The 23773-nt window shown below is 59.6% G+C and overlaps 4 protein-coding genes across 9 annotated transcripts; 2 read left to right on the forward strand and 2 right to left on the reverse strand.

Annotated features, from left to right (window-relative positions):
• Positions 1 to 122: 122 nt before the first annotated feature.
• On the reverse strand, positions 123 to 8314 carry PDIK1L (PDLIM1 interacting kinase 1 like). Of its 3 annotated transcripts, none has more exons than XM_068658148.1 (3): positions 8187 to 8314; positions 6332 to 6633; positions 123 to 3710 (listed from the first exon to the last, which is right to left on the reverse strand). In XM_068658148.1, exons 2-3 carry the CDS (start codon positions 6614 to 6616, stop codon positions 2970 to 2972), a joined length of 1026 nt encoding a protein of 341 aa, XP_068514249.1. In that variant the 5' UTR covers positions 6617 to 6633; positions 8187 to 8314; the 3' UTR covers positions 123 to 2969. The 3 variants fall into 3 exon arrangements, with proteins under 3 accessions (XP_068514249.1, XP_068514248.1, XP_068514247.1); XM_068658147.1 differs by having other exon boundaries at positions 6332 to 7713; XM_068658146.1 differs by having other exon boundaries at positions 8089 to 8193.
• Positions 8315 to 10191: 1877 nt separating this feature from the next.
• TRIM63 (tripartite motif containing 63) lies at positions 10192 to 13532 on the forward strand. Of its 3 annotated transcripts, none has more exons than XM_068658151.1 (9): positions 10192 to 10405; positions 10509 to 10675; positions 11651 to 11819; positions 12120 to 12215; positions 12343 to 12576; positions 12720 to 12742; positions 12884 to 13008; positions 13099 to 13176; positions 13280 to 13532. In XM_068658151.1, exons 1-9 carry the CDS (start codon positions 10247 to 10249, stop codon positions 13318 to 13320), a joined length of 1092 nt encoding a protein of 363 aa, XP_068514252.1. In that variant the 5' UTR covers positions 10192 to 10246; the 3' UTR covers positions 13321 to 13532. The 3 variants fall into 3 exon arrangements, with proteins under 3 accessions (XP_068514252.1, XP_068514253.1, XP_068514254.1); XM_068658152.1 differs by having other exon boundaries at positions 11654 to 11819; XM_068658153.1 differs by having other exon boundaries at positions 10193 to 10405; positions 13310 to 13532.
• Positions 13533 to 13877: 345 nt separating this feature from the next.
• SLC30A2 (solute carrier family 30 member 2) lies at positions 13878 to 18001 on the forward strand. Of its 2 annotated transcripts, XM_068658145.1 has the most exons (8): positions 13878 to 14536; positions 14773 to 14972; positions 15227 to 15373; positions 15468 to 15621; positions 15704 to 15860; positions 16034 to 16139; positions 16232 to 16366; positions 16439 to 16700. In XM_068658145.1, exons 1-8 carry the CDS (start codon positions 14487 to 14489, stop codon positions 16582 to 16584), a joined length of 1095 nt encoding a protein of 364 aa, XP_068514246.1. In that variant the 5' UTR covers positions 13878 to 14486; the 3' UTR covers positions 16585 to 16700. The 2 variants fall into 2 exon arrangements, with proteins under 2 accessions (XP_068514246.1, XP_068514245.1); XM_068658144.1 differs by lacking the exons at positions 16034 to 16139; positions 16232 to 16366 and having other exon boundaries at positions 13894 to 14536; positions 16439 to 18001.
• On the reverse strand, positions 16827 to 23172 carry EXTL1 (exostosin like glycosyltransferase 1). The gene is made up of 11 exons (XM_068658143.1): positions 21919 to 23172; positions 20055 to 20148; positions 19856 to 19963; positions 19435 to 19554; positions 19218 to 19350; positions 19004 to 19113; positions 18491 to 18586; positions 18324 to 18410; positions 17976 to 18136; positions 17708 to 17882; positions 16827 to 17624 (listed from the first exon to the last, which is right to left on the reverse strand). Exons 1-11 carry the CDS (start codon positions 22830 to 22832, stop codon positions 17442 to 17444), a joined length of 2181 nt encoding a protein of 726 aa, XP_068514244.1. The 5' UTR covers positions 22833 to 23172; the 3' UTR covers positions 16827 to 17441.
• Between the last annotated feature and the right edge of the window lie 601 nt (positions 23173 to 23773).

The raw sequence follows: 23773 nt of genomic DNA on the forward strand, positions 1-23773 counted from the left end.
CGAGTACTCCTACAGCTCACTAGGATTCTAGCAGAGCAAGTAAACCTTTCTGTCAGCTGGCAGCTAGGTGATGTGGTGCTGACCGAAAGGAAAGCCATTTCTCGGTAGAGAGTTCAAAAGCGTCATCGAAATCCAGGTTTTATTTCAAAAAAAAGTCAGGAACTTAATAAATTACACAATCATCTCCCCCATTATAAATTCTGCACAAAATATATTTTACAATTTTTAAAGAAAGATTTGAAAAAAAAAAACCTTTTCTGAGTGCCGAAGAGTATCTTGACTTTGTGTCACGCTGGTGAGTAGTTCTGTAGCTGCTACAACAGTTTGCTGTACCAAAGGTTCGAAAACAAAGACCTCAGACAACAAAAAAACAGAACACAAACCTCAGGGACTTCCATTCGATGAGCCAAGGAAACGCTCAGGGTCACCCAACAGCAAGGCTAAGCACCATGAGAGGGATTTCAGGTACCCCCACCCTTTAAAGTGGCAATCAGTGCAAACACATCCTTTGGGAGTCAAAAAACAAATTTTTTTGTGCATTTGTTAGCACTCATTTCTGCACCGCAGGCAGGCAGCACGCTTGGTGCTCATCCTTTGAAGTGCTCGAGGAGAATCAAATGATTTGCAAAGCGCCTTACAGGTAAGTACTAGTACTCTGGAGTAGATTCATACCGTGAGATTAACAGAGCTGAATTAACTGAGCTGATTCTGTCGGGCGGGCAGGAGAGAGGAGGAAGTTGATGCATTTTCAGAAGTTTGCCATGAAATGCTGTCTACTGTTGTCCACCCTCAGCTTTACACAGCCTCCCTGAATGACTGTGCTGGGATGTGAGTGCTGTAGAGGTGTTAGCACAGAGAGCAAGGGGTTTGCTTTCCTCCTAACAAGCTGCCTCCAGCTGCACCAAACCCATTTAATAAGGAGAACGAGCAGACCTCCACTTCTAGAACATGGGAACAGAGCTCTCCTCATCACCCATCACTCAGGGAGGCTTCCAGTCTTCCTTTACACACAAAGCTCCCTGCAGGGACATCTGTGCAGGCAGGAGGCTGTACCCTCAGCACGATGCACTCACCTCCATCCCTGCCAGCTCAGGCACGAGGCACTCTGCTGGCCCCAAACACCTCAGTGTGACACAGCACCATCCTCCCAAAGTCATGTCAGAAAGCTCATCCAGACCCTAAATAAATATTGTTTTGCTTCAAGACAGTGAAAATTTGTCTGAGCATCACTGTTCAGTGATGCAAACCAAGAAGAATTAACCTCTAAGGACCCTGAGGTAACTGCTGCCACCAGGACTACGAGCAGCAGGCAAGACTCGCAGGTAAGAACTCCCTGCTGCAGTCCGTCAGGGCTCAGAGGTCTGACAGAATCAGAAACCTTTGCTTTTCCCATCAATGTGTTGGTTTTGCTGCTTACTCACCCTGGGCAGAGTTCCAGTTTTCATGGCAGTTTTCAGGTAAGGTTTAAGAAAAAAAAAAAAAAGCATTAAATTGATTTTACTAAGAAAAAACAACCTTTGCTGCAGCTTTAATGAAAACTGCTTTTTTTTTTTTTTTTAAGACTACATTTTCAAAAGGTCAGATTGATGGGAAAGGTCACGTTCCTGCAGCCAAAAGAAAAAGGTCTTGTACCAGCACAAAGCAGCTTCTGTCTGGCCTGCAGTGTCAGGTAGTGTAAATGAAACATCTGAGCACGTGAATATGCTCCTGTGCAGTACGAGAGGGGATAAGCGGCCTTCCAGCTGCTCCAAAGCCTCCTATCCTACTGGCTGTGGCTTTAAATATTACTTTTTTGGATTTGTTGTCCTCCTCTTAAAGACTGGCCAAGGTTGCTGCACAAACCTGAGATGCCTTGCACTGATCACTCAGGGTTTTCTCCTGTATTTGGGGTGTTCCAGACAGCCACCCCTTCATCTCCTCGTCACTGCCAGGTTACAGGCAGCACCAGGAAGGGAGACCACGACCAGTAACAGATCCAATTAACAAGGAAACTGTGCCATAACCATTATTTTGGAGAATCTTAAGAGCACTGCTTTATGCTGCTGGATTCCCTCATCAGGGATTTGCCTTTTCACATCTAAGCTCTATTGGAACTACTCAGTTTGCTACTGGGTTCTAGTTTAAAGGAGGGAGCACGTCGTGAAGCTGTAGATTAATGGATTAATAAAGTATTTGATTAGTAGGGGAAAGCAGAATTGAATGATTAATGAACTCGCTGCCATGCCAGCACCTGATTGCATACACTTGTAATTTGACTCCCGCAGTGATGAGCTCATTAGGCTGGAAGTGCTAAACGCGACCACCTCAGCACTTTTAAAGCTGCTGATACCCTTGCATTGTATTTTGTCTACAAAGTCAAGTCTCAGACCCTATCTTTAACAAAAATAAATAATAAAGTTACCCAGGACTGGAGAAGAAGGGATGCTTCTCACCCACCTTCCTCAGCCGGTTTCCTAGCAGACCCCAATCATTCAGACCCACAGCAAATAATTTAAGAGAAGTGCCATTTCTCCATGGAATGCAACAACACGCTTACAGGCACACGCTCCCAGTCACTCGTGGACATAAATATATACACAGAGTCACTTTACAAAGCCCGAGGATTTGCACTGCCAGCATGCAAACCTCTTCTCCCATGAGAGTTCCTAATACTGACGTAGGAAACTGGAATGTAGGAAATACTCGGAGATATGGCTGGAAACCAACTCTCAGCTCTTAAGACATCCCACTGCCAACGTACACAAACGAACATGGTCACATCTCACACTCCGTATGACATCCTGGCAATATACACATCGACGCGGCGCTAACACAAGGGCCGACCCGCATTCTGATAGTTTACGAAACCCCAAAATTGTCAGAACTAAACCCACAGGTTTCAGACCAGGCTCGTTTCTTTTACTGCCACCAAGTCGCACCGTGGGTTAGGCCAGCAGCAGCTCTACCAGGAGACGGGGCTGCTCGGCGGGTCACGTCTCCCAGCTGCTGTCTTTAAAAGCTATGTTGACTAATCGCAGCTCCAGCTCGAAAGCATCGGGACGGTCCTGCGGGTTGGCAGCCAGCATCTCCTTAATCAGCTGTTTCATGCGAGCGTTCATGGATTTTTTCTTTACGGGGATGAGCAGCTCCATTTTAGGGTTCTCTAGAAGCGCCTCCCCAACAGGCACGATCGCTGTCCCCTGCTTGACGTAACTCCCCAGGAGTTCTTTCTTTGTTTCGGTGTCTATGAACGTGATTCTTTCTAGCATTGCCCAGATTATGATTCCCAAGGCAAAAATGTCTGCTTTGGCAGTGTAGTGTCCTTCCCAGACTTCGGGGGCCATATAGAAGTCAGTCCCACAGGCGGTTGATAGGAAACACTTATTTACATTGACTGGTTCCTCGGGGTTCTGGCCCGAAGCCGAACACACCTTGCTCAGCCCAAAATCGGCCACTTTCAGCGTGGGCTCCAAGTCGCTAGCATCCATCCTGCTCTGGGATATCAGAATATTGTCAGGTTTGAGATCGCGATGAATGATTTGGTTTTTGTGCAGGAAAGCCAGGGCGCTGCTGAGCTGAAGCATGAAACTGGTGTTGGTCTTGCGGTTCGGCTTTCGGGACAACAGGTACTCGTTCATATCCCCTCCATCACAGAAATCCATCACAAACCATAGGTAATAAGCGCTCCTGGGGTCAAAGACTATCTCCCCTTTTAACGAGGTCTCTACAAGCTGCAACAAGGAAGAGAAGCGTCATAACTACCTGATGAGCACCAGAATCTAAAGATATGATGGAAAAATAATGCGTGAGTTTTGGATCTTCCTCTCAGCAATCCAGAGAGTAAGATACCGCGACTGGTAAAAACAAAAGTGGATGCGAAGCTTATGATTTAAAAGAAAAAAAATCACAAAATATTTGACAGCCTCTTTATTTGTGTGTGCACCAAGCATATCAAGCTCTCCCTGCTGCCCAGAAACTGGGGCTAGACCCCGATAAGAGTATTTTGAGAGATACCAAGCAGCTATTTCACTCCCATCTGTTCCAGCTGGGCAGCGTCCCACCCCTACGAAGCCTGTCCCACCCATTTTGCTAACAGCCTCGTGCACAAACACAGCTCCGAGTAACCCCTGCACAGCACCAGCGGGCTCTGTTTGTCCCCTGCAGCACCACGATAGGTTTTTAAAGCCTGCTCTCGATCCCTTACACGTGAATGCATCCTAGCAAGCATTGGTAAAGGATCTGATAGCTCAGGAGAACACTGACCTACAGGCACAACCAAACAGCTGCTGCAAGAAACACCTTCCTCACTGCCACTACTCACCAGCTAGCTCCTAGGACACAAGCACTGAATGACTCCAGCAGCTACTTCTAGGAGTAAACCAGCAATCACTTCTGCTAACCCTGTTTATACAGCTACACATTTGCCCTTCCAGCTCCTCCGAGGTGGCTGTCAGACTTGCCATTATTTGTTAGGAGCAAACCAATGCTTACTAAACCAAATGTAGCTGCTACAAGCTTCCAAAAAATTAAGGTAGCTATTAATATTTAGAAAAAGGATTCTAAAATGTCTCTAAAAGCAGTGTTTTCCATTCAAGAGCAAAATTAGTAGCAAATTATAGCTATCTTTAATTACAAGCATGGCTAGTACTGAAACCAGACTAACTTAGGAGTAACTCTGTGTTAAAACTCAAAAACTGTGTATTCAGGGCTCAGTCTGTAACAGGGAGGTTGAGGAACCGCAGCACAGGAGCCTCCTTGCCAGGAGCACACCAACACCCAGCTCCTCCCTCCACGTGGGCTCACAGAAGTACTTGAATTTTGGCTCAGAGCATCAGGACAAAACCCACCCCAGACCTGGCAGCACAGGGACACTGAGCTAGTCCCCAGATCTCACTAAATCCATTTGGCTGAGCTGACACCAGTTTAGGACCTGCCCTGGAGCACTGCAGGGGCCACCGACACCCCCTGCCCACTGCAGGGGCCCAGCTCTGTAATGTAATAGCACCTGGGGCAGGGAGAGGAGAGGGCACGCCGCAGGAGATCTGGGGTTCTCTATTTTAGCACATGCTATTATAAAGCGAGCCCGGCTCAGCCCTGCCCTTTGCCCTTCTCTGCTCTCTGGAGAGGAAAACAATCTGCAGCACTTGTGCCCCATGCACACATGAGCTCTACACCCTGCATTACCACCAGCAGAAACCAGTGCTGCAGGTGCCCTGGAAGCTCTCCCCCACCTCGCAGCTCCACCCTGCAGCCTTCCCCTCAAAACCCCCTTTTTTAAGCTCCCCCTGTTCAGCTGTCTGTGAGTTTCGTGCAATATCTCAGGGATCCACTACCAGCTAGGCACTAAGGCACTGATTTCTCCTCTCTGAGCAGCGTTATTTTACCCTAATCCCTTGGTGAAAGCCAGCCAGTAACAACAACTGAGCAATGGCAAGTTGACAAAGGCAAGAATCCTTTCTCAGGCTTGTACAGCACCCAGCACAACGGGATCTGGACAGCTGTGAAGTGCTGTCAAATGAATGTCCAGTAACAAAAGGCCCTGTGCCAGACATGCAAGAACAACAATAAAAACCAAAACGATAAAAGCCAACTATGGATAACACATGTAGCAGGCTACTACTGACTTTTTAAACCAAGCAGACAAGTTTCTGACAGGGGTTGACTTAAAGTTTGGGGCAGATCCCTGACAAGGGAATGAATCAGATGAGATTTCAAGGTTCTCCCTTGAAATATACTTGAGTACTTCTTCCTGAAACACGTGCCTTCAAACTCTAAGGCAACTCTGCTTTTAATAGTCACACAGGGGAAAAGCAATATTTATTCCTCTACTCCACTATTTACTGTACCTTTGTTTCTCTTTGAAGAGATCGAGTTATTTACCGAAGAGAATTTTAAACAGCTCCATGTACTGCAGCAATTGCTTATTATTTAGGAAGCCAACACTTAAAATTCTTTAAGAAATCAGACAGCTACTTCCCCTCCAAGGACATCCGACATTAAGAAATTCTTCAGAGCTCTGTCTCAAGACACTAGTACGACTCGTTAACCCTGCAGCGGGACTTCCATCACCTCCCTGCACCTCCCCTGTGTTTTATCTGCGGCGTTTCCTCAAATTAGCAAAGCACATCCTGGAGTCTTTGAGAGTGGCATGGCTTCAAATTAAAAGATACAGGTGATTGTTCAATACATATGCTCTTTTGAAGACGTGAAGTAGTTCTTGGGTGTCGACAACATGAAAACACCCTCTCCTAACTAAGAATACCTCAAAAGGAGTCTTAGCTACCCATCTCCTTCCCTCCCAGCTGCACATCCATATTAAGCACTTCCACCCCGTTACCTCAGCTTCATGTACCTGTAAGTAAAGGGAGGAACTGGAGCCATGGGACATCTTCTGCACCATGCCATCTTTCTGCAAGATGCACTCCTCCAGATGAATGACGTTGGGATGCTGGCTCTTGATACTGCTAAGTGCCCAGAACTCACGCAGAGCTAGTTCCACGTTCTCTGGAGCATGGCACCGAATCTTTTTCACAGCGACCCGGGCAGAGGTCTTCCTGACGACTGCTTCGTACACCACACCATAACTGCCACGACCAACCTCCCGTATTAGATCGTACTTAGGCTGGCTACTCACCATCTTCAAGATCAAGGGTTCTGGGGAAGGGGGAAAAACCCACAGAACTATAACTTATGCACAAGAACTGAGCTGCATTTTCCCCCATATGGCGTGGCAATATGAGGTCTATCGATACCCCTCAATTAACAGGGCAGCACCTCTGGGCATCGCACAGAACATAACGCTGCATTCGAGTGCTAGAATATTTCAGAAGTTATTCTGTAAACCTGGACCTCTTAAGGGCTAGCTAAGAGCGCATCATTTTGGTGGGACTGTTAAGATTTAAAATACAGCTCAGTTTTCAGGAAGGCAACAATTCAAGCCTAGAATTGTACTGTGCTGAGACAGGATTATCATGTACTCTCCTACTCCTTTCTCTCAGTGTCCTTTGTGAGTGTTGAGGTGAGTAACAGCACTCTACCATGCTCTCCATCCACACCTGGGATAGCAGAGACAAGGTTCTAGCTCAAGGCTGTGGTTGAAGAGTAACAGATTTAAATAAAGCTGTCTTTTAAGATGATTGCATAGATAAATATTTCTGTTAGAATTTAATAATTTGTTTCCTCTGGTTCTAAGATAAGAGGAGACTTCACAGACTTTTAACATTACTATGATGTTCCAAGTGGTCTCATCTGCATGAACTCTATTGTTACAAAAAACGTGAAAGGGCAACTTATTACAGAAGCTTGTACCCAGCACCTAACTTGCAGTTTTGCTCAACAGGGTGAGGATTTCAATAAAAACAAGTATATTGCTCTGTAAGGAAAACAAGACACACACACAGAGGAAAAAAGACCCCAAACACTGCCACAGGTCTATGAGCCTCCCTGAGCACTTCCCTCCAGGATTACAAACCAAAACACACCAGCACCGCCTCCATACAAACAGACCGAAATGGGACATTGCCTATAGACAGAAAAAAATTGTCTGGCCAAGTATCACTGGTCGAACAGAATGAAGTGCAAGGAAAAAATATCACAGTTAGGGTGTCAGAAATGGCTTGCAAGAATGCCAGTGATAAGTGTAATTCGCTACGTCAGTAAACCAGGCAGTAAGGACCACATCAAAAGAGCCTGTTATTAGTAGGGATCTTTCAAGTATTTCCAGTGTTTTAGGTACTATTTTTTGGAGGGAAAACAAAACAAACAAAGAAAAAAAAAGAGAAAAAGAGAGAGAAAGACAGGTATCATCAGTCTCAGGGCAACACTACCGCGGACACCTCCAAGCTCTCCTCAAAGCCCTGCAGCCAGCGCTTGCAGGGAGCCAGGGCCGCTGCCACGGGGGGGGGTTCAGGGCTCTGCGACCTCACCAGCGGCCAAAAACCTCCCGGGGACACCCCCAGCGAGCACAAAGCGCCCCAGCCCCGGGGCTGCCCACGGAGCGGCCCCGTCCCCCCGACCCCCAGCACCGGGGCCTGAAGGGAAGCGGCCCCACAGGGCCCTGCCCGCCACGCCGGTAGCCGAACCCTTCACGGTGGGGCTCCACGCACACACCTGAGGCGGAGACCGCCGCCTCCAAACCCACCCGGGGAGCCCCGAACCCCGCGGCCATGCCCCTCTATGACAGAGGGGGGACGCGGCCCCCGCGTTACCTCAGCGCTGCCGCGCTGCCGCCGCCCGGCCGCCATTATAGGGCCCGCCCCCGGCCGCCATCTTAGGGCCCGCCCCCATGGCGGCCATCTTAGGGCCCGCCCCTCGCACCGCCCCCGGCCGCCTCGGTCATTAATTAATCCGTTGTGTCATTAATTAACCCATCGCCCGGCGTTAATCAATAAATAACGGGGATCCCCCGCACCCTTTGTAGCACCCTAGCTGCGTGTGGAGCTGCTGGCTGGGGGTTGTCCCCCCTCTCTGTGCCCCGTTCTCCCCTATCTCTGTGGGTTCCCTATGGTTGGGGTCCCGCAGCCCCCTTGAGGGTGTTGGGGTGCGGTGGGGCTGCTGCTTGTGGGGGTCCTGCGAGGAGCCCCTGGGGTCCCTTCGGGTGTGCTCCCATAGAGCAGAGCTCCCCCATCGTTCCCTGGTTAATTGGTAACGAGCCCAGTGGTGATTAGTGCCCCACAGCCCTGCCTAAGCTGCCCCAAGCCAATTAGGGGCCAACGAGCCCCTTGTAGGGTTTGGAAGCTGATTAAGGCATTAAAACCCGTCCTCTGCCGTGAATCCCCTTAATCGAGTCCAGGAGCAATTAGTTAATCAATGCCAGCCTTGGGCAGGGCCAGCTTTTGGACGTGGGCACGGGTGCACGTCCGGTGGCCAGCCCCGCCGTGTGCCTGGCCAGCCCTGCTTCCAAGCACACACTTCCCTGGAAGAGCCCCAAGTGCCAAAACGGGGACAATTTTGCAAGATGTGCTTGGCTGGTGCCTGCACAGTCACTTGGTTGACATGTGAGCCTGTCCGGAAGGAGCACCCAAAACAGCCCTGAGGCTGCCCTGCCCCTGGAGAGGGGGGCTGGCTGAGGTGAAAACAGGGCCCCTTGCACCCATGTACCCTGTACCTATGTGCACGAGTGTGCCCGTGTGCCCTACACCTCTGTGCACGAGTGTGCCCGTGTACCTGTGCACCCATGGGCACCTGCACCCTGTACCTGTGCATCCGCGTACCTACACACCCTGCATGCCCATGTACACACGTCCCACATGGCCATATGTCCTCGCACCCATATATCCAGGCACCCCTGTACCTGTGCACCCACACACCCCCCCAGCTACCCCTGACCCCCTAAACCCATGTACCTTTGAACCCAAGCACCTGTGCACCCTATACACAGGTACCTGCACCCCACACACATCCCTACAGCCTGCAGCAGCCCTGGCACTCGCAGCACCTCCTGCCCAGGGACTCTGCGGGCTGCAGAGCAGCCACCCCGTCCCACCCCGTCCCCTGTGACCCGCGGCCAAGGCGCTATAATTACCCGCTCTCCTCATGCAGCTGCTAATATTTACAGGTTTCCCTGTGCACCGGTGTTGGGGTTTGGAAGAACACCCTGTTTACCGCCGGGCAATGTGATCGGGGCCGCTCCCAGCTGGGGCAGCTCCGGAGGGGTTCACGCCACCGCTGTTTTCCTGCCGCGTTTCTGGGTCAGGTTTTGCAAACAAGCACAGGGCACGGCAGGCCACACGCAGGTTGTGCCAGCACCGTGCTGCCAGCCTTGGGGAGCTCCCCATGGGCTGCCACGTACATTTTGGGGTGCAGAGAAGCCCTGTGTGCAGAGGGGGCCGCACACACCGAGCACAGTGCTGCCATCCACCCAGAAAGCCCCCCACCCGCCCTATTTGTGCTCAGCACCTCAAAAGCGCTCACATTTTACGGGTACAAACACAGATGCTCCACACAAACCACTCTGCCAGCTCAATGTTGCCCATTCCTCACCCTAAACCCCCCGTAGGACCGAGCTTTCCCCTTATACCCCCCCACGGGGCCCCGCTGCCCCCCAGCACGGGCGGCCGGGCCACGCGGACAGCCTGTCCCCGGCTTGTTTACCGCCGGCCTTGCGCCCCGATTGTCACCGCCATGTGACAGGTGGCAGCGCCTCGCCGGACACCCGAGCCGCCCGGCAGATTTTTGGGCTCCACGTGACGCCGAGCGAGTGATAAAAAGCCGCGCGAGGGGCGCCGGCGGCAGAAGCGGGGGCTGCTCCGACGAGGTGCCGTGTAGGATGGATTTCCAGCCCAGCATCCTGCGGGATGGCAGCCCCATGGAGAGCCTGGAGAAGCAGCTGCTCTGCCCCATCTGCCTGGAGATGTTCAGCAAGCCCGTGGTGATCCTGCCCTGCCAGCACAACCTCTGCCGCAAGTGCGCCAACGACGTCTTCCAGGTGAGATGGGGACCCCCCCACCACTCCCCAAACCCCTTCCCCTGCTCCGGGATGCTCTGTGGGGACACCTTAGGACCCCCCCGTTGTCCTTGTCCCCCTCCAGGCTGCCAACCCCTGCTGGCAAAGCCGGGGCAGCATCATCCCAGGGGGCCGGTTCCGATGCCCCTCGTGCCGCCACGAGGTGCTGCTGGACCGCCACGGCGTCTACGGGCTGCAGAGGAACCTGCTGGTGGAGAACATCATCGACATCTACAAGCAGGAGTGCTCCAGGTTGGTCCCGCGGGGACACGGGGACAGCAGTGCCACCGAGCCCGGCGTAACGTGTGGGAGGCGATTCTGCTGAAAATGGGGGGGCGGCTTGGTGCTCCCCCACCATCTTCATCCCCAGAGCCACCTCCTCGTGCCCCAACCCAAATCTTCATCTCCCAACCCAAATCTTCATCTCCTAACCCAAATCTCCCATGCCGTTCGGGTCTGTGGTCTGGTGGCTTACTGGGGGCACTGGGACCCTGGGGGGGTGGCAGAGGAACAAGTCCTCCCCCCCCCTCTGGCACTCTGCAGCCGAGGCTTTCAGTTGGAGATAAGGGGCGTGAGGGACAAATCCAGGCTGTGCTGGTGACAGCGGGGAGCTGATAAGGGACAGGGGGACAGTCAGGGGGGGACCCTGCTGGGTAAAGGCATCGCTCAGCAGCAGGGTTACAGCATGGGGGGGGGGAACAGGGAGGGGGGTGACATCTTTTTGAGGGACCCAAACGCAGGGGCTCAGCTCCCCGGTCCCCTGCGTCACTGTCAATATTGTTCCAGTGCCATGGGGACGGGGACGGATGGCACGTGGCAGGTGGCTGCGGCCCCGGGGGGGGGGGAATTGGCTAAAAAACCCCCCACTGGTGACTCAACTGCTGTCACCCTCCCTGGAGCCCCCGCTCTGGTCACACGTCGGGTGATAAGGATACACGCCAGCAGCGCTGCTCTAAAATTAGGCGCTTGTGCAGCATCCCTGGAGCGTGGCCCCCGACCAGTGCCAGACTGGTGCAAACTGGGGCTTACTGGGCTTGTAGAGGCACAGAAGCCAGGATCTGGCCTCTCGCAAGGGGACACGATTGTGGGGTGGCTCTGCAGCATCGGTGGGGATGTCACTGCTGTGGGAACATCACCTCGATGGGGACATCACCACGATGGGGATGTCACCGTGATGGGGACATCGGTGTGACAGGGACGTCACCACGGCTGCTCTGCTCTCTCCAGCAGGCCCCTGAAGAAGGGGGAGCACCCCATGTGCAAGGAGCACGAGGACGAGCGGATCAACATCTACTGCGTCACCTGCGAGGTCCCCACCTGCTCCATGTGCAAGGTCTTCGGGGCCCACAAGGACTGCGAAGTCGCCCCTCTGCAGAGCGTCTTCCAGGGCCAGAAGGTGCCACGGGGAGGGGGTTGTTGGGGACCTGGGGCCATGGGGGGGCACGGCAGGTTCCGGGCAATGTGCTGAGGGTGGCCACAAATAGCTCTGGGACGTGCTCATGGGGTATTAATAGCCATCAGGCTGACTTCAGCCAGGAGACAGCCCTAAATTTAGAGCTGTGGACACAGCGATGCCCCCCCCCCCGGCTCCCAGCCCATCCCCACGTCAGGATGGGGGACGGACCGTGACATCCCGGCGGTCCCTGTCCCTGGGGGACGGGGTTCAAGCTGCTTCTGTCCATCTGTCCCTGCCCAGAGCGAGCTCAACAACTGCATCTCCATGCTGGTGGCGGGCAACGACCGGATCCAGACCATCATCTCCCAGCTGGAGGACTCCTGCCGCAGCACCGAGGTGAGGGACAGGGGAAAGGAGCCCCCCAAAACCCCAGCATGCTGCGGGGAACCAGAGCGAATGGAGGAGGCAATGGGGAGGGGACACGCAGGGGCTGGAGGGCCACGGCTGTCCCTTGTCCCCGCAGGAGAACAGCGAGGCAGCCAAGCAGGAGCTGTGCGCCCGTTTTGACGCCTTCGTGGCGCTGCTGGAGGAGAAGAAGACGGAGCTGCTGGGGCGCATCGGCCGTGAGCAGGAGGACAAGACGGGCTTCGTGCAGGGCCTCATCCACAAGTACAAGGAGCAGCTGGAGAAATCCAGCCGGCTGGTGGAAACGGCCATCCAGGCCATGGAGGAGACCGGGGAGGCCACCTTCCTCATGGTGAGACCCCGACCCTACAGCCCCTTGGTGCCCGTGGGGTGCCTCTCGTGCCGGGTCCTGGTGGCACGGGGACAAGCTGGTGGCACGGGGACATCCCAGGTGGTGCTGCTCTGACACCCTCACCTTTTTTCTTGCTCCCACAGAACGCCAAGCAGCTCATTAAAACGTAAGTGCCCAAACTGGAGGCCTCGGTGCTCCCCAACCCTGTCCCTGGGCCAGGATCTGGCAGTGGGGCGAGCACCGCGAGCCTGCCCGGGGGTGTCCCATGCTCCGGGGCTGTAGGATCACGGCCGTGTTCTCCCCACAGGATCGTGGAGGCCTCGAAGGGTGGCAGGCTGGAGAAAATCGAGCAAGGCTACGAGAGCATGGACGCCTTCTCGGTGAGCCTGGACCACCTCGCCGACGCCGTCCGTGCCTTGGACTTCGAAGCAGGTAATCCAGCCCCAAAAAATCCCTCGGGAGCCAGCGGCTGGGGCCCCGCCGCAGCTGCCCCTCGCTGACATTTGGCCGCCCCTTTTGCAGATGAAGAGGATGAGGAGTTCTACGAGGAGGTGGAGGAAGAGACAGAAGGGGACTCAGCGCCCGGGAGGATGGTGACGGGTAAGGACGGCCACCTCCATGCTGGTCTCACGGCGGAGCCCCCACCATGAGCACCCAAAGGGGGGAACAGGGAGGATTTATTGGGGTTCCCATCCCTCCCCAGCACCCTCCCACCACCCTCTCCCTCCCGCAGCCCCCCAGTAGCCGCGGCGGGCGCAGGATGTCCGGCGACGGGACCTGGGGACGCGCCGATGGGGGCTGGCTGCCCGGCGAGGCGACGGCTGCTCCAGCACAGGACACTTTTCTATACGGGTGCAAAGGATTATTCCGCACGTTTTATATGTTCCTTGTTTTGTATATAATTGTAACGGAGTTGAATTTTGTGTATTTTATAAAGAAAACCAGTGCTTTGGGCATTTTTTCGCCTCCTCTCGCCTCTCATTTTCGGTTCACAGGTCCTGGGATGGGCTCTGGGGATGCGGGAGGGTTTCCCAGGGCAGGTCCAGCTCCTAATTTTCACCTAATTGACACCTCCAGCAGTGCTGGCATCCCGTGCTGGCCGTGCTCCTGGAGGTTTGAAGGGGTCAGCACCGGGCAGGATTTATCCCCTGGTGATGGGGGCACACGGGGCCAGCGCTCACCGGGGTTTGGGAACATAGGGCGGGGGTGAGGGGGGTCCAGGCTGTGCCAGCCCCAAAATGGGGCCAGCCTGAGCTGCCAGCTGAGCTCACACAGCTGCGAGGCCGTGGCAGGGGCGTGCTCCTCCTGCAGAAACACAAACAGAGCTCAGCCCCTGCTCCAGGGGAAACTGAGGCTTTGAGCGGTGCTCTGGGCTGTGCCCTGATTGCAATTAGCCCCGGAGCAATTAACGCTGCTCTCGGAGGGGGGCAGGCAGCAGATCCGACCCTGCCCCCCAGGCACGGCCCCAGCTTCACTCATCCAGCTGGATTTAAACCCGGGGTGGGGGGGGGGCAAGGGCTTATCATAGTGGTGATCCGGGCTGTCTTTGGGGGCTGGGGGGGTTCCCCATCCTCCTGGGGTGACCACAGCCAGGTCCTGACCCACCCCCAGCCCCTGGAGCACCCCGGGGAGCTTAAAAGGGAGCAGCTCAGAGCAGCCCCCCCGGCACCGGGACCCCCCCCAAGGGTGCAGGGTGAGGCAGGGCCCCCCCAGGGGGGGCGAGGCGGTGGCGGGCGCTTTGCAGCCGGCCTGGCCCTGCCTCCCCCGGCTTGGCTTTGCACACGAGTCCCCGGCGCTTTCACACGGCCGCCACCGAGGCCACCGACTGCCACCGGCTGCCACCAGCGCCCGCCACGCACCTACCGGGGTCACCGGCCCCGATCCTGACCCCAACCCCAACCCTGACCCCGATGGCAGCCGGCGAGGAGAAGCGGCACCTGCTGACTGAGGGCGCAGCGGGGTAAGGGGGTGCCCTGCGGGTTGGGGACGTGCACGTGTCCCCCACATTCCCCTTGGGGGTCCCACGTGGCGTCCCCAAAAGCCCTTTGACCTGGGGGGAGCAGTGCTGAGCACAAAGGGAGGGCAGCGCATCCCCTCTTTTCCCCCCTGGTTCCCCCATCTGGGCACCCTGCTGTGCCCAGTGCCAGCACCTCCTGGTGCCCCGTTGTCACCCCGCTGTCACCTGTCCCCCTGCAGGTCCTACCTGGGGACAGTGCAGGAGGATGGGCACAGCTCGCTGCGGGGCCAGGCGCCCGCCCTGGAGCTGGGCACACGGAGCCACCGCCACTGCCACGCGTTGGGGGCCGCCGACCACCCCGGGCAGCAGCAGCGGGCGCGCAGGAAGCTCTACGTGGCCGCCGGCATCTGCCTCGTCTTCATGCTGGGGGAAGCCGTGGGTGAGTGCCGGGTTTGGGGTTGGGATGGGGTGGTCGTGCCCTAAGCGGCTGCGTGGCCTCTCCCGTCCCCATCTGTGAAATGGGCGCAAGCTGGGAGCGGGCAGGGCGCCCCGTTTGGGTTTGGGGTGACCCGGTCCGTGTGGGGGTCCGGGTGGGGGTCTCCCTTTGATCTCTTCCCTCTTTTTGTGCGGGGTGGGGATCTTCTGTGCAGGGGAAGATCTCCCCCTGATTTTTTCCCTTCTGTGTGAGCACAGGCGGGTACCTGGCGCACAGCCTGGCCATCCTGACGGACGCCGCCCACCTCCTGACCGACTTCGCCAGCGTCATGATCAGCCTCTTCGCCCTCTGGGTGTCCTCGCGCCCTGCCACCAAAACCATGAATTTCGGCTGGCACCGAGCAGGTAACACCGCAGCCCCCCCGGCAACCCCATTGGGAAGCATCCCGGCACCGTAGGGGCACCCTGGGGTGCGGTGACAACGCGGGGCTCTCCGCAGAGATCCTGGGGGCCCTGCTGTCCGTGCTCTCCATCTGGGTGGTGACGGGGGTCCTGGTGTACCTGGCGGCCCAGCGCCTGCTCTCGGCCGACTACGAGATCGAGGGCGGCGTCATGCTCATCACCTCCGCCTGCGCCGTGGCCGTCAACATCGTGTACGTACAATGCTGCCACCCCTTTTTGGGGAGGGGGACACCCCGGTGGTGGCCGGAGATGTCACCGCCGCCCTGCCCGCAGGATGGGGGTGGCTCTGCACCAGACGGGGCACGGGCACGGGCACGGAGCGCCGGGCGAGCAGCCCAACGCCAGCGTCCGCGCCGCCTTCGTCCACGTGGTGGGGGACCTGCTGCAGAGCGTCGGCGTCCTCGTGGCGTCCTACATCATCTTCTTTAAGGTGGGGGCGGTGCTGGGGGCCAAGGGGACGCTGGGGAGGGGGACATGGGGACGGTGGCTTGTCCATCCCTGGCTGCACACGGGGGGGAGATGGATGGGATGGATTCTGATGGGGATTTGGAGGCCGGGGGTGGCACTGGGGAGGGGGATCTCAGCCTTTGCCACCCCCCCCAGCCCGAGTACAAGTTCGTGGATCCCATCTGCACCTTCCTCTTCTCCGCCCTGGTGCTGGGGACAACGCTCACCATCCTCCGCGACGTCCTCCTCGTCCTCATGGAGGGTAGGGACCCGCCGGGGCCGGCAGGGTGGTGAAAACCACCTGTGGGTGCCGTGAGCCTGACCCCCACCCCATTCTGTGGCTCCCCCCCCCAGGCACCCCCAGGGGCATGGACTTCAACGCCGTGCGGGAGACGCTGCTGGCGGTGGGCGGCGTGGAGGCCGTGCACAGCCTCCACATCTGGGCGCTGACGGCAGCGCAGCCGCTGCTCTCGGTGCACATCGCCATCAGTGAGCTTGGGGGGGGAAAAAAATTATTTGGGGGTTCACCCAGCCCCCTGACACCCCTCTAACTCCTTGCAGATGCCGGCGCCAACGCGCAGGAGGTGCTGGAGGAGGCCAGCTCGCGGCTGCAGCGCGCCTTCCGCTTCCACACCACCACCATCCAGATCGAGAGCTACTCTGAGGACATGCGGGACTGCCGCGAGTGCCAGCCCCCCCGCGACTGAGCCCCCTGAGCCCCCCACCGTGGCACCCCCGTCCTGCTCCCACGAACTTTTAGCAGGAGGCAATAAAGCAGAGCAAAGCGAGTGCCCCACCAGGGGACGGCCCCGCCGACGGGCGACCTTGTGCCTGCGGGGTTTGGTCTGCGGGCGACGGGACCAAGGACGGGGCCAGGGCTGTGGAGAAGGGCGGCACGGGGGGGGGGGACCTTGGTTTTCACAGTTTCAGAGCAGCCGGGAGAAGCAGCTGAAATATCCCTTTTATTTCGCTTTGGGGGAAAAAAAAAGGGGGTGGAGGGGCGCCTGGGGAGGAGCCCCTGGGTGCTCGGGGTCCGTCCCAGCCCGGGGAGGACGCTTGCCCTGCTCTCACCTCTTATCGCTCCCCTGTTTGCTTTTGGGAAGCTCAAGCACTCGCTGTCCCCTCCCTGCTGCTCGCGGGGTGGGGATGGTGCACGAAACAATCGCAGGGACGTGGGCACCTCTGCAGCACCCGGCGGGGACACTGCTGGTGTAGGGCAGCCCCAAACGCAGCCTCCTGGGCGCTGCCACTGCCTGGGGACTGTGCCTGGGAACGCAGCGACCACCACCAAGCACCAAGGACATCCCCAATGTGCTGGGCATGGTGGCACCGGGTTCCCCTGCTGTGCCACCACCATGCACAGCTGGCTCATCCCACATCCTGCAGCCTCCAGCCGGACTCTACTCACCCTGCATCCATCCCCGTGCCTGCCCTGCCCTATATCGTACTGGTAAAACCCAATACCAAATAAAAACCCCGTGGGCAGCCACCCCAGCGCTCGCTCCGGGAGGGATGCGCTGCTCCCCTGAGGTCCGTGCAGTGGGGTCGGGGTGCCCGGCGGGGCTCAGGGCCTCTCCAAGTGGCGATATTTCTTGCGCAGGATGGAGACCTGGTCCTTGAAGAGCACGGGGTCGAGGCGCAGCTGGGAGGACACGAGGGGCATGTACCCGAACCACTCCGCCAGCTGGTTGAGGCAATCCTGCTGCTGCGAGAAACCCCGGCTGCTGCTCGGCGCCGTGCCCTTCACCTGGGCAGGGGGAAAAGCGCGGGGTTCAGGGGCTCTGCTCCCGGTTTGGGGAGGGTCTCAGCACCCCCTCCTCGCCCCCTAACCTGCTGCTGGGGCACGGCCTCCTTGTGCTGCTTCCTCTGGGCCACCTTGATGGGCGGCAGCTTGGTGACGGCAGCCACCAGGACGTTCATCAGGATGTCCTCGCAGGCGGCCAGGCCCCCCGCCAGCTCGCGCAGCCCCGCGGGCAGGTACCCGGTGAAGAGGCTGTGATAATACCTGGGGGAGGCGGCGAGGAGGGGGCAGGATGTGTCCGTGCCCCCCCCCTCAAGCTCGTGGGGCTCCCCCCGGCCTCCTGGCGCGCTGTGGTACCTGTGGTAGAAGGCAGCGGTGGTGAGGACGATGGAGAGCTCGTTGGTCCAGCGGGAGGTGTAGCCCCAGCGCTGCTGCTCGGCGTCCCAGAAGTGGCTGGAGGCCAGGAAGCCCACGATGCGCTCGGGGAAGCTGCGCCACACCACGAAGGCAAAATCCACCTGGCACAGGGGGTGGCATCAACAGGGACCCAGCGCCGTCCCCACTGTGCCCCCCTGGGTGTGGGGACACGGGGACAGTGGGCACGGCTCCCTGCCAGCCCCACGGTGGCCGCTGAGCATCCCATTTGCTCGGCACGGGGCTCATCCAGCTCTGTGGGGTCAGGGATCGCGGTGCCCACGGCCTCACCTCGCTGGTGGAGAGGCTGCTGTGCTCATCCAGGCTGAGCACCGCATCCGTCCGGATGGCCGCGTAGGGGAAGAAGCGGTCACTGGGCTACAGAGGGGGGGGAAATTAAATTTGGGATGTGCCCCCGGGTGGGTGCCCGGCTCCCCACACGTCCCAGCTCCTCGTACCTCCCTCCTGCCCTCGATGACGCTCAGGGGCACCGTGATTTGGGGCCACTTCTCGAGAGGTGGTGGTGGCTCCTTGCAGCTCCACAGCACCAGGATCTGCAGCGGGGTGGAAAAGCAGGGCTGGGGGGCACCACCAGGGGGTTTGCCCGGGGCTGCCCCCCTGGGGCGTGTTGGGGTTCACTGGGCTGAGCCCCCCCCAGATTCAGCAGTGGGACCGGCTCCAGCTCAGCTCTCAGTAGGGCTGCGCCTCTTCCACCCCAAAACCATCCCATGAGGGTTTGGACCCAGGATACAACCAGGGGTGGTCCCAGCACCGCGAGGAGGGGGCAGCTCTGCCCCCAAGGGTGACACAAGGACTGTCAGCCCCCCAAATCCCACCCAAATCCCATTCCAATCCCACCCAAATCCCACTCCAGCCCCCAGGAACCTGCCCCATCCCTTCCCCTGTGCCCCCAGCCCCCGGGAACCTGCCTCATCGTGCCCCCCATTACCCCGTCCCCCATCTCCCCCCACCTGGGCGCAGTACTGGGACCTGGAGACGGCCTGGATGAGCCTGAGGACGGGCTGGGACAGCGGTGAGACGACGCGGATGAAAGCTGTGAACTTCTCGGAGGGGCTGGAGCCTGCGATTTGGGATGGACAGGGGCAGAGGAGAGGCGTCAGGACGCGCACCGAGCCCGTGGTGCTCAGCCGGGGGGGGTTTTAGGGGACGCCACGGGGGTCCTACCGTGCTGCAGGTAGTAGAAGGGGAAGTCCCCGATGTGCGTGGAGAAGTCGGGCAGGGCCAGGAGCCCCCCGGGGGGCTCGTTCCAGAGGAAGCGGGGCCGCGAGCGGTGCGGGAGCAGCCGGTCCTTGATGATCTGCGAGGGGCCGGGAGGTGCCGTCAGTGCCCCAAAGGGCTCCCCGTAACCCAATTGGGGGGGTCCCCGGAGGGTTGCGCTCACCTCCAGCGTGGTGTGCACGATCTTGTCGACGGAGGAGAAGTAGGCGTCCCACAGGAACTGCGTCTGCTGCTGCAGGGCCAGCACACGCTCCGGGTGGATGCAGCGCACAGCGGAGGGGATCTGTGGGGCGAGCAGGGCTGCTTTAACCCCCCTGAGACCCCCGTACGGTCCCAAGGGGTCCCCCACAGCTGGTGCCGTGGCCACAGCCCTCTCTGTGGAGCAGGAGCAAGCCCAGGACCCCCCCAAGGGTTTGCGGAGATGCCCCAGGGTTGGGACGGGACCCCCCGCACCCCCACGCAGGACGGGGTAGTTGACTGCAGAGCTTTTACCCCCAAAAAATAGGGACTCTGGGGGTCACCTCTGGGGTCAGCCCCCCCCCAAAAACTGGTGCCCAGCACGGGGCAGGATCCGGCCCCGCTACCTGCAGGAGCAGCCTCTCGCTGCCCACCACGGCGGCTTTGCTCCAGTCGATCACCTCGGAGAAGGGCAGCTCCCAGCCATCGCTCAGCAGCACGGGGATGCAGGCGGCCTGCGAGGGACCCCACAGGGGCTGGGACAGAGCCCAGGGACCCCACAGCTGGGTCCCTTATCCCCTGTCCCCCCCCAAAGCCCCCCAGTACCTGCAGCGCCTCCAGGAAGCGAAAGGAGCCCAGGCGCCGGCCGCGGGGCACGATGCAGAAGGTGGAGTTGTGCAGCAGCTCCTGGTAGTCAAACCTTTTTGGGGGATGTGGGGGGGGTCAGGCACTGCCCCCCACACTCCCGTGCACCCCACGGGGTCTTGTTGGCACCCTACGAGGCCGGGCACCCATCCTGTGGGGTTGGGATGGATCGGGGCTGGGCTTGGTGGGGTTGCAGCCCCCTGGGGGGTGCCCACCAAGGGAACCCGTGGCAGAGCCAGGAGCCAAATTCACCCCAAAAAGCGGGGTCAGGAGACCCCCGGCGTTACCCGGGGGGGAGCACAGCCCCCTCCACACCACCCCACAACACAGCACCCAAACCCCCGAGCCCGAAATCGCGGTGATTCCTGCGCCGTGCCCAGGCTTGTAGGGCAGGAGCAGCCCTGCCTGCCCCGGCAGCGTTTTTTGTTTTTTTTTTTGGGGGGGGGGCAGAGGGGCCGGCAGGGCCCCAGGCTATGAAAGCCCCGTCTGTGCTGCTGGGGAGGGGTGACCGCACCGGAAAATCCAATATTGACACGGAGCTGGGACAGACCCCGACTGTTCCTGCCTGGAGGGGATGGGGGACACACACACACACGGCCCGGCCAGGGGGGGCTGCGGGGACAAATTGGGGCTGGGCCCCAAGGGAAAGGTCTCCCAGACCCGGCCGTGGTGGGGACGTGGGGATGAGCCCCCCTCGGTGGGTGCTGGGGCACCCTGGAGCATCCCCGCAGGAAAGCAGCACGCAGATTTGGGAACAAAACCCACCCTATGGGGATCATCCCTACATCTCCCACAGACACCAAATCCCCCAAATCCCTGGGGGTGCTCCCTGCCTTGCCAGCACCCCAAATCCTGGCCAGACACCCCGTGACAACCCCGATGGGGACATCCTTAGGGCCAGGCACCTCCAGCGCTCGTCTTTTGGGGCCACCCCACTGCCACCCGCTCGGAAGGGACCCGGCAGGACACATCCCGGGGGGGGTCCGAGCATCCCGGGGGGGGTCCGAGCATCCTTTTTGGCCGGCAGCCGTGGCGGGGAGGCTGGCGCCGGCCGGGCTGCGGGGCCGAAACCTCCCGATGGAAATATTTGGCTCGTGCCCCGCTGTGGTTTCCGGGCACTTTTGCCGTCAGGGCTTCCTTGTTTTGTTCGGGGCCGCGCCGGGCGCCCACCACGTCCCCCTCCGAGCTGCTGCTGCCGTGCCCCGTCCCCAAAAAACAGCCCCAGGATGGGGGCTGACGGGGCCATGTGGGGGCCAGGCGATGCCCAGGCGGCCCCGGAGCCCTACTTAATCCCAATGCCCCCACCCCTGGCTTCGCTTTTACCTCCCGGCACCTCCTAAGACGCTTTGGGGATGATGTCCCACGCGGCCCTTCCATCTGCTCTCGGGGCCGGGTGGCCGCGGGATGTCCCCAGGTGGCAGGACCGAGACCTCCCTGCTCATCCTCGCGCCTCATCCTGGCCCCAAATCCCTTTTTTTCCACCCAAACCACCCTGGCTGATGGCAGGACAGGGAGGTGAGGAGCCGGTGTGCAGCTCCCCGGTCCCGGGACCCCACAAACTCACAGAACTTCGTGTCCCCATCCTGTTTTGGGGTGGGTGCCACCGCACATTTCCCCCGATGTCCCCAAGGGGGGACATCGGGGGAAATGTGCGGTGGCACCCACCCCAAAACGGCATGGGGACACACGAGGCCGGGACGCGGGGGGGGGACATCCCCAAACCCTCCCCTCTCCCCATTTCCCAACCCAGCGTGGCCGTGCCACCCCCCAAACCCGGGGGGCTGTCCCCTTTTCACCCTCCCACCCCCTTCCCCACCCCACTCACTTCTCGTAGTCCGCGTTGTCCTTGTCACAGCGCGCGTCCTTGTGCTTCTCCCAGTCCTTGCCGTGCCTGCAGGTGGTGAGGGAGACGATGTCCTTCCCGTTGTGGATGTGGTGCAGGGCGTTCCTGGTGCCGGACCCGATGCCGGTCAGGTATCGCTTCCCCTTGAAGGCCAGCAGGTATTTTTTCCTGGGGGGCACCGCGCCGTGCCTCAGCCTCCCCTCCTGCCCACCCTGCTGCGGGTGGTCCCGGGGGAAGAGCGGGATGGAGACATCAAACCCAGGCCTAAAACTCTCAGCATCAAAGCTGGCTTTGGCCAACATGGCCTGGCCGACATCAAAACCCAGCTCCGGGCCGTAGTGGGGCCAGGTGCCCGAGTAGAGGTTGAAGACGAGGTGGTTGCGGCCCCCGTTCCACAGCGGGGAGGCTCCGAGCTGCTGGCCCAGGCCGGGGACGTAGCGGGCCGAGAGGCGGTCGCGGTCCAGGGTGTCGAAGGGCAGCACGAAGACGCAGGCCTCCTCGGGGCGCCGCGTGTGGTAGCGCGAGCGCTCGAGGGAGGCCAGGATCTTGTTGTAGCTGTCGGACACGGGCTGGCCCCGCTGCCGCGGGTAGGTGAAGACCTTGAAGCCGTGCCGCCGGCAGCGCCCGAGGTCGAAGCAGTTCTCCATGCGGCACTGGGACGAGGAGTTCAGCCGGGATGAGGGCGGCGAGGGGGTCCCGAGGTCCTGCAGCTCCTGGGGGGCCGCGAAGCTTCCCAGAAGGGAGCGATCGGCCCAGCGGGGCCAGCTCCTCGGGGACACGGCTCTGGGCTGGGACACGAAGGCCGAACGGCGCAGGCGGTCCCCGAGGAGGAGGAGGAGGAGGAAGAGCCAGGAGGCGAGGAAGGCCAGCAGCAGGTATTTCTTCCTGGCCTGCATAGGGTCACGCTCGGCCTCGGCGGCTCATCGGGCTCCCACGGGTGACGGAGGACGGTGGCAACGGGGACGGCTCCGAGGTGGCCCCCGGTGTGTGGGGACACCGAGGACCCGCGGTCCCCTCTCCACACCCGGCTCCGCGGGGTCTGGGGAGCCTCCGGCTGCGGGGCAAGAAGCGGGACCGGTGCGAGGCGTCCTGCTTTGTCCCCTCAGTGTCCCGCTCCTGTCCCCTCGGTGTCCCAATCCCGTCCCTCCCGTGTCCCTCCCGTGTCCCTCCCGCTGCGTTTCCTCGGCTGCCTGCGGTGACAATTCCACCGCCGCCGCTTGGCCCGGCTTCAAATCCCTGGAGAGGCAGCGAGGTCGCACGATCGCCTCCCTGCCAACTGTGTCAGCCCAGGGGGGGGGGGCACCGGGACACCCCCTCCCCATTTCCCTCGTCTCTCCCCCCCTTTTTTTTCCCCCCCTCCCCAGTCCCGTCCCCGTCCCCGTACCTTCGGTGCTCCTCCGGTGCCTTCGTGGCTGGGTGCGTGCGGCCGCCCCGATCCCATCCCAGCCCCCCCGGGGGGCTCGGAGCCTCCCTAGGAGCAGCGGGGGGAGGCTGCGGGTCGGTCCCAAAGCCCCCCCGGCCCCCAGCCCCAAAAGGGACCCCGGTGCTGCCTGCAGCACATTGCGGGGAGGGGATTGGGATTGGGATGGGGGTTTAGGGTTGGGATGGGGGGGCTAGGGTTGGGGTGGGGGGTTTGGGATGGGGATTTGGGGGTTGGGGTTTGGGATGGGGATTTGGGATGGGGTTTGGGATGGGGATCAGGACCGGGATGGGGTTTGGGATCAGGGTGAGGATTTGGGGTTGGGATTTGGGATTGGGACCAGGATTGGGGTTTGGGGGCGGGATTAGGATTAGGGATTGGGATTAGGGATTGGGATTAGGGGCGTCCCGGTTTTCT

This window comes from Anas acuta, chromosome 21, assembly GCF_963932015.1.
Source record: "Anas acuta chromosome 21, bAnaAcu1.1, whole genome shotgun sequence".
Taxonomy (NCBI): domain Eukaryota; kingdom Metazoa; phylum Chordata; class Aves; order Anseriformes; family Anatidae; genus Anas; species Anas acuta.

What these genes read in the sequence shown, in the direction of transcription:
- EXTL1 (XM_068658143.1), bottom strand. Translation starts at nt 22,832, where the DNA reads ATGCAGGCCAGGAAGAAATACCTGCTGCTGGCCTTCCTCGCCTCCTGG. An exon ending in ACCGCTGCCTTCTACCACAG is followed by an intron (nt 17,883 to 17,975) that starts GTACCACAGCGC and finishes CGCCTCCCCCAG; the next exon opens with GTATTATCACAGCCTCTTCA. An exon ending in AGGCCGTGCCCCAGCAGCAG is followed by an intron (nt 17,625 to 17,707) that starts GTTAGGGGGCGA and finishes CCCCCTGCCCAG; the next exon opens with GTGAAGGGCACGGCGCCGAG.
- SLC30A2 (XM_068658144.1), top strand. Translation starts at nt 14,487, where the DNA reads ATGGCAGCCGGCGAGGAGAAGCGGCACCTGCTGACTGAGGGCGCAGCG. An exon ending in CTGACTGAGGGCGCAGCGGG is followed by an intron (nt 14,537 to 14,772) that starts GTAAGGGGGTGC and finishes GTCCCCCTGCAG; the next exon opens with GTCCTACCTGGGGACAGTGC. An exon ending in GCCGTGGCCGTCAACATCGT is followed by an intron (nt 15,622 to 15,703) that starts GTACGTACAATG and finishes CCCTGCCCGCAG; the next exon opens with GATGGGGGTGGCTCTGCACC.
- TRIM63 (XM_068658151.1), top strand. Translation starts at nt 10,247, where the DNA reads ATGGATTTCCAGCCCAGCATCCTGCGGGATGGCAGCCCCATGGAGAGC. An exon ending in TACAAGCAGGAGTGCTCCAG is followed by an intron (nt 10,676 to 11,650) that starts GTTGGTCCCGCG and finishes TGCTCTCTCCAG; the next exon opens with CAGGCCCCTGAAGAAGGGGG. An exon ending in GCCCGGGAGGATGGTGACGG is followed by an intron (nt 13,177 to 13,279) that starts GTAAGGACGGCC and finishes ATCCCTCCCCAG; the next exon opens with CACCCTCCCACCACCCTCTC.
- PDIK1L (XM_068658146.1), bottom strand. Translation starts at nt 8,146, where the DNA reads ATGGCCGCGGGGTTCGGGGCTCCCCGGGTGGGTTTGGAGGCGGCGGTC. An exon ending in GGCGGCGGTCTCCGCCTCAG is followed by an intron (nt 6,634 to 8,088) that starts GTGTGTGCGTGG and finishes CCCCTTCCCCAG; the next exon opens with AACCCTTGATCTTGAAGATG. An exon ending in GTTCCTCCCTTTACTTACAG is followed by an intron (nt 3,711 to 6,331) that starts GTACATGAAGCT and finishes TCCTTGTTGCAG; the next exon opens with CTTGTAGAGACCTCGTTAAA.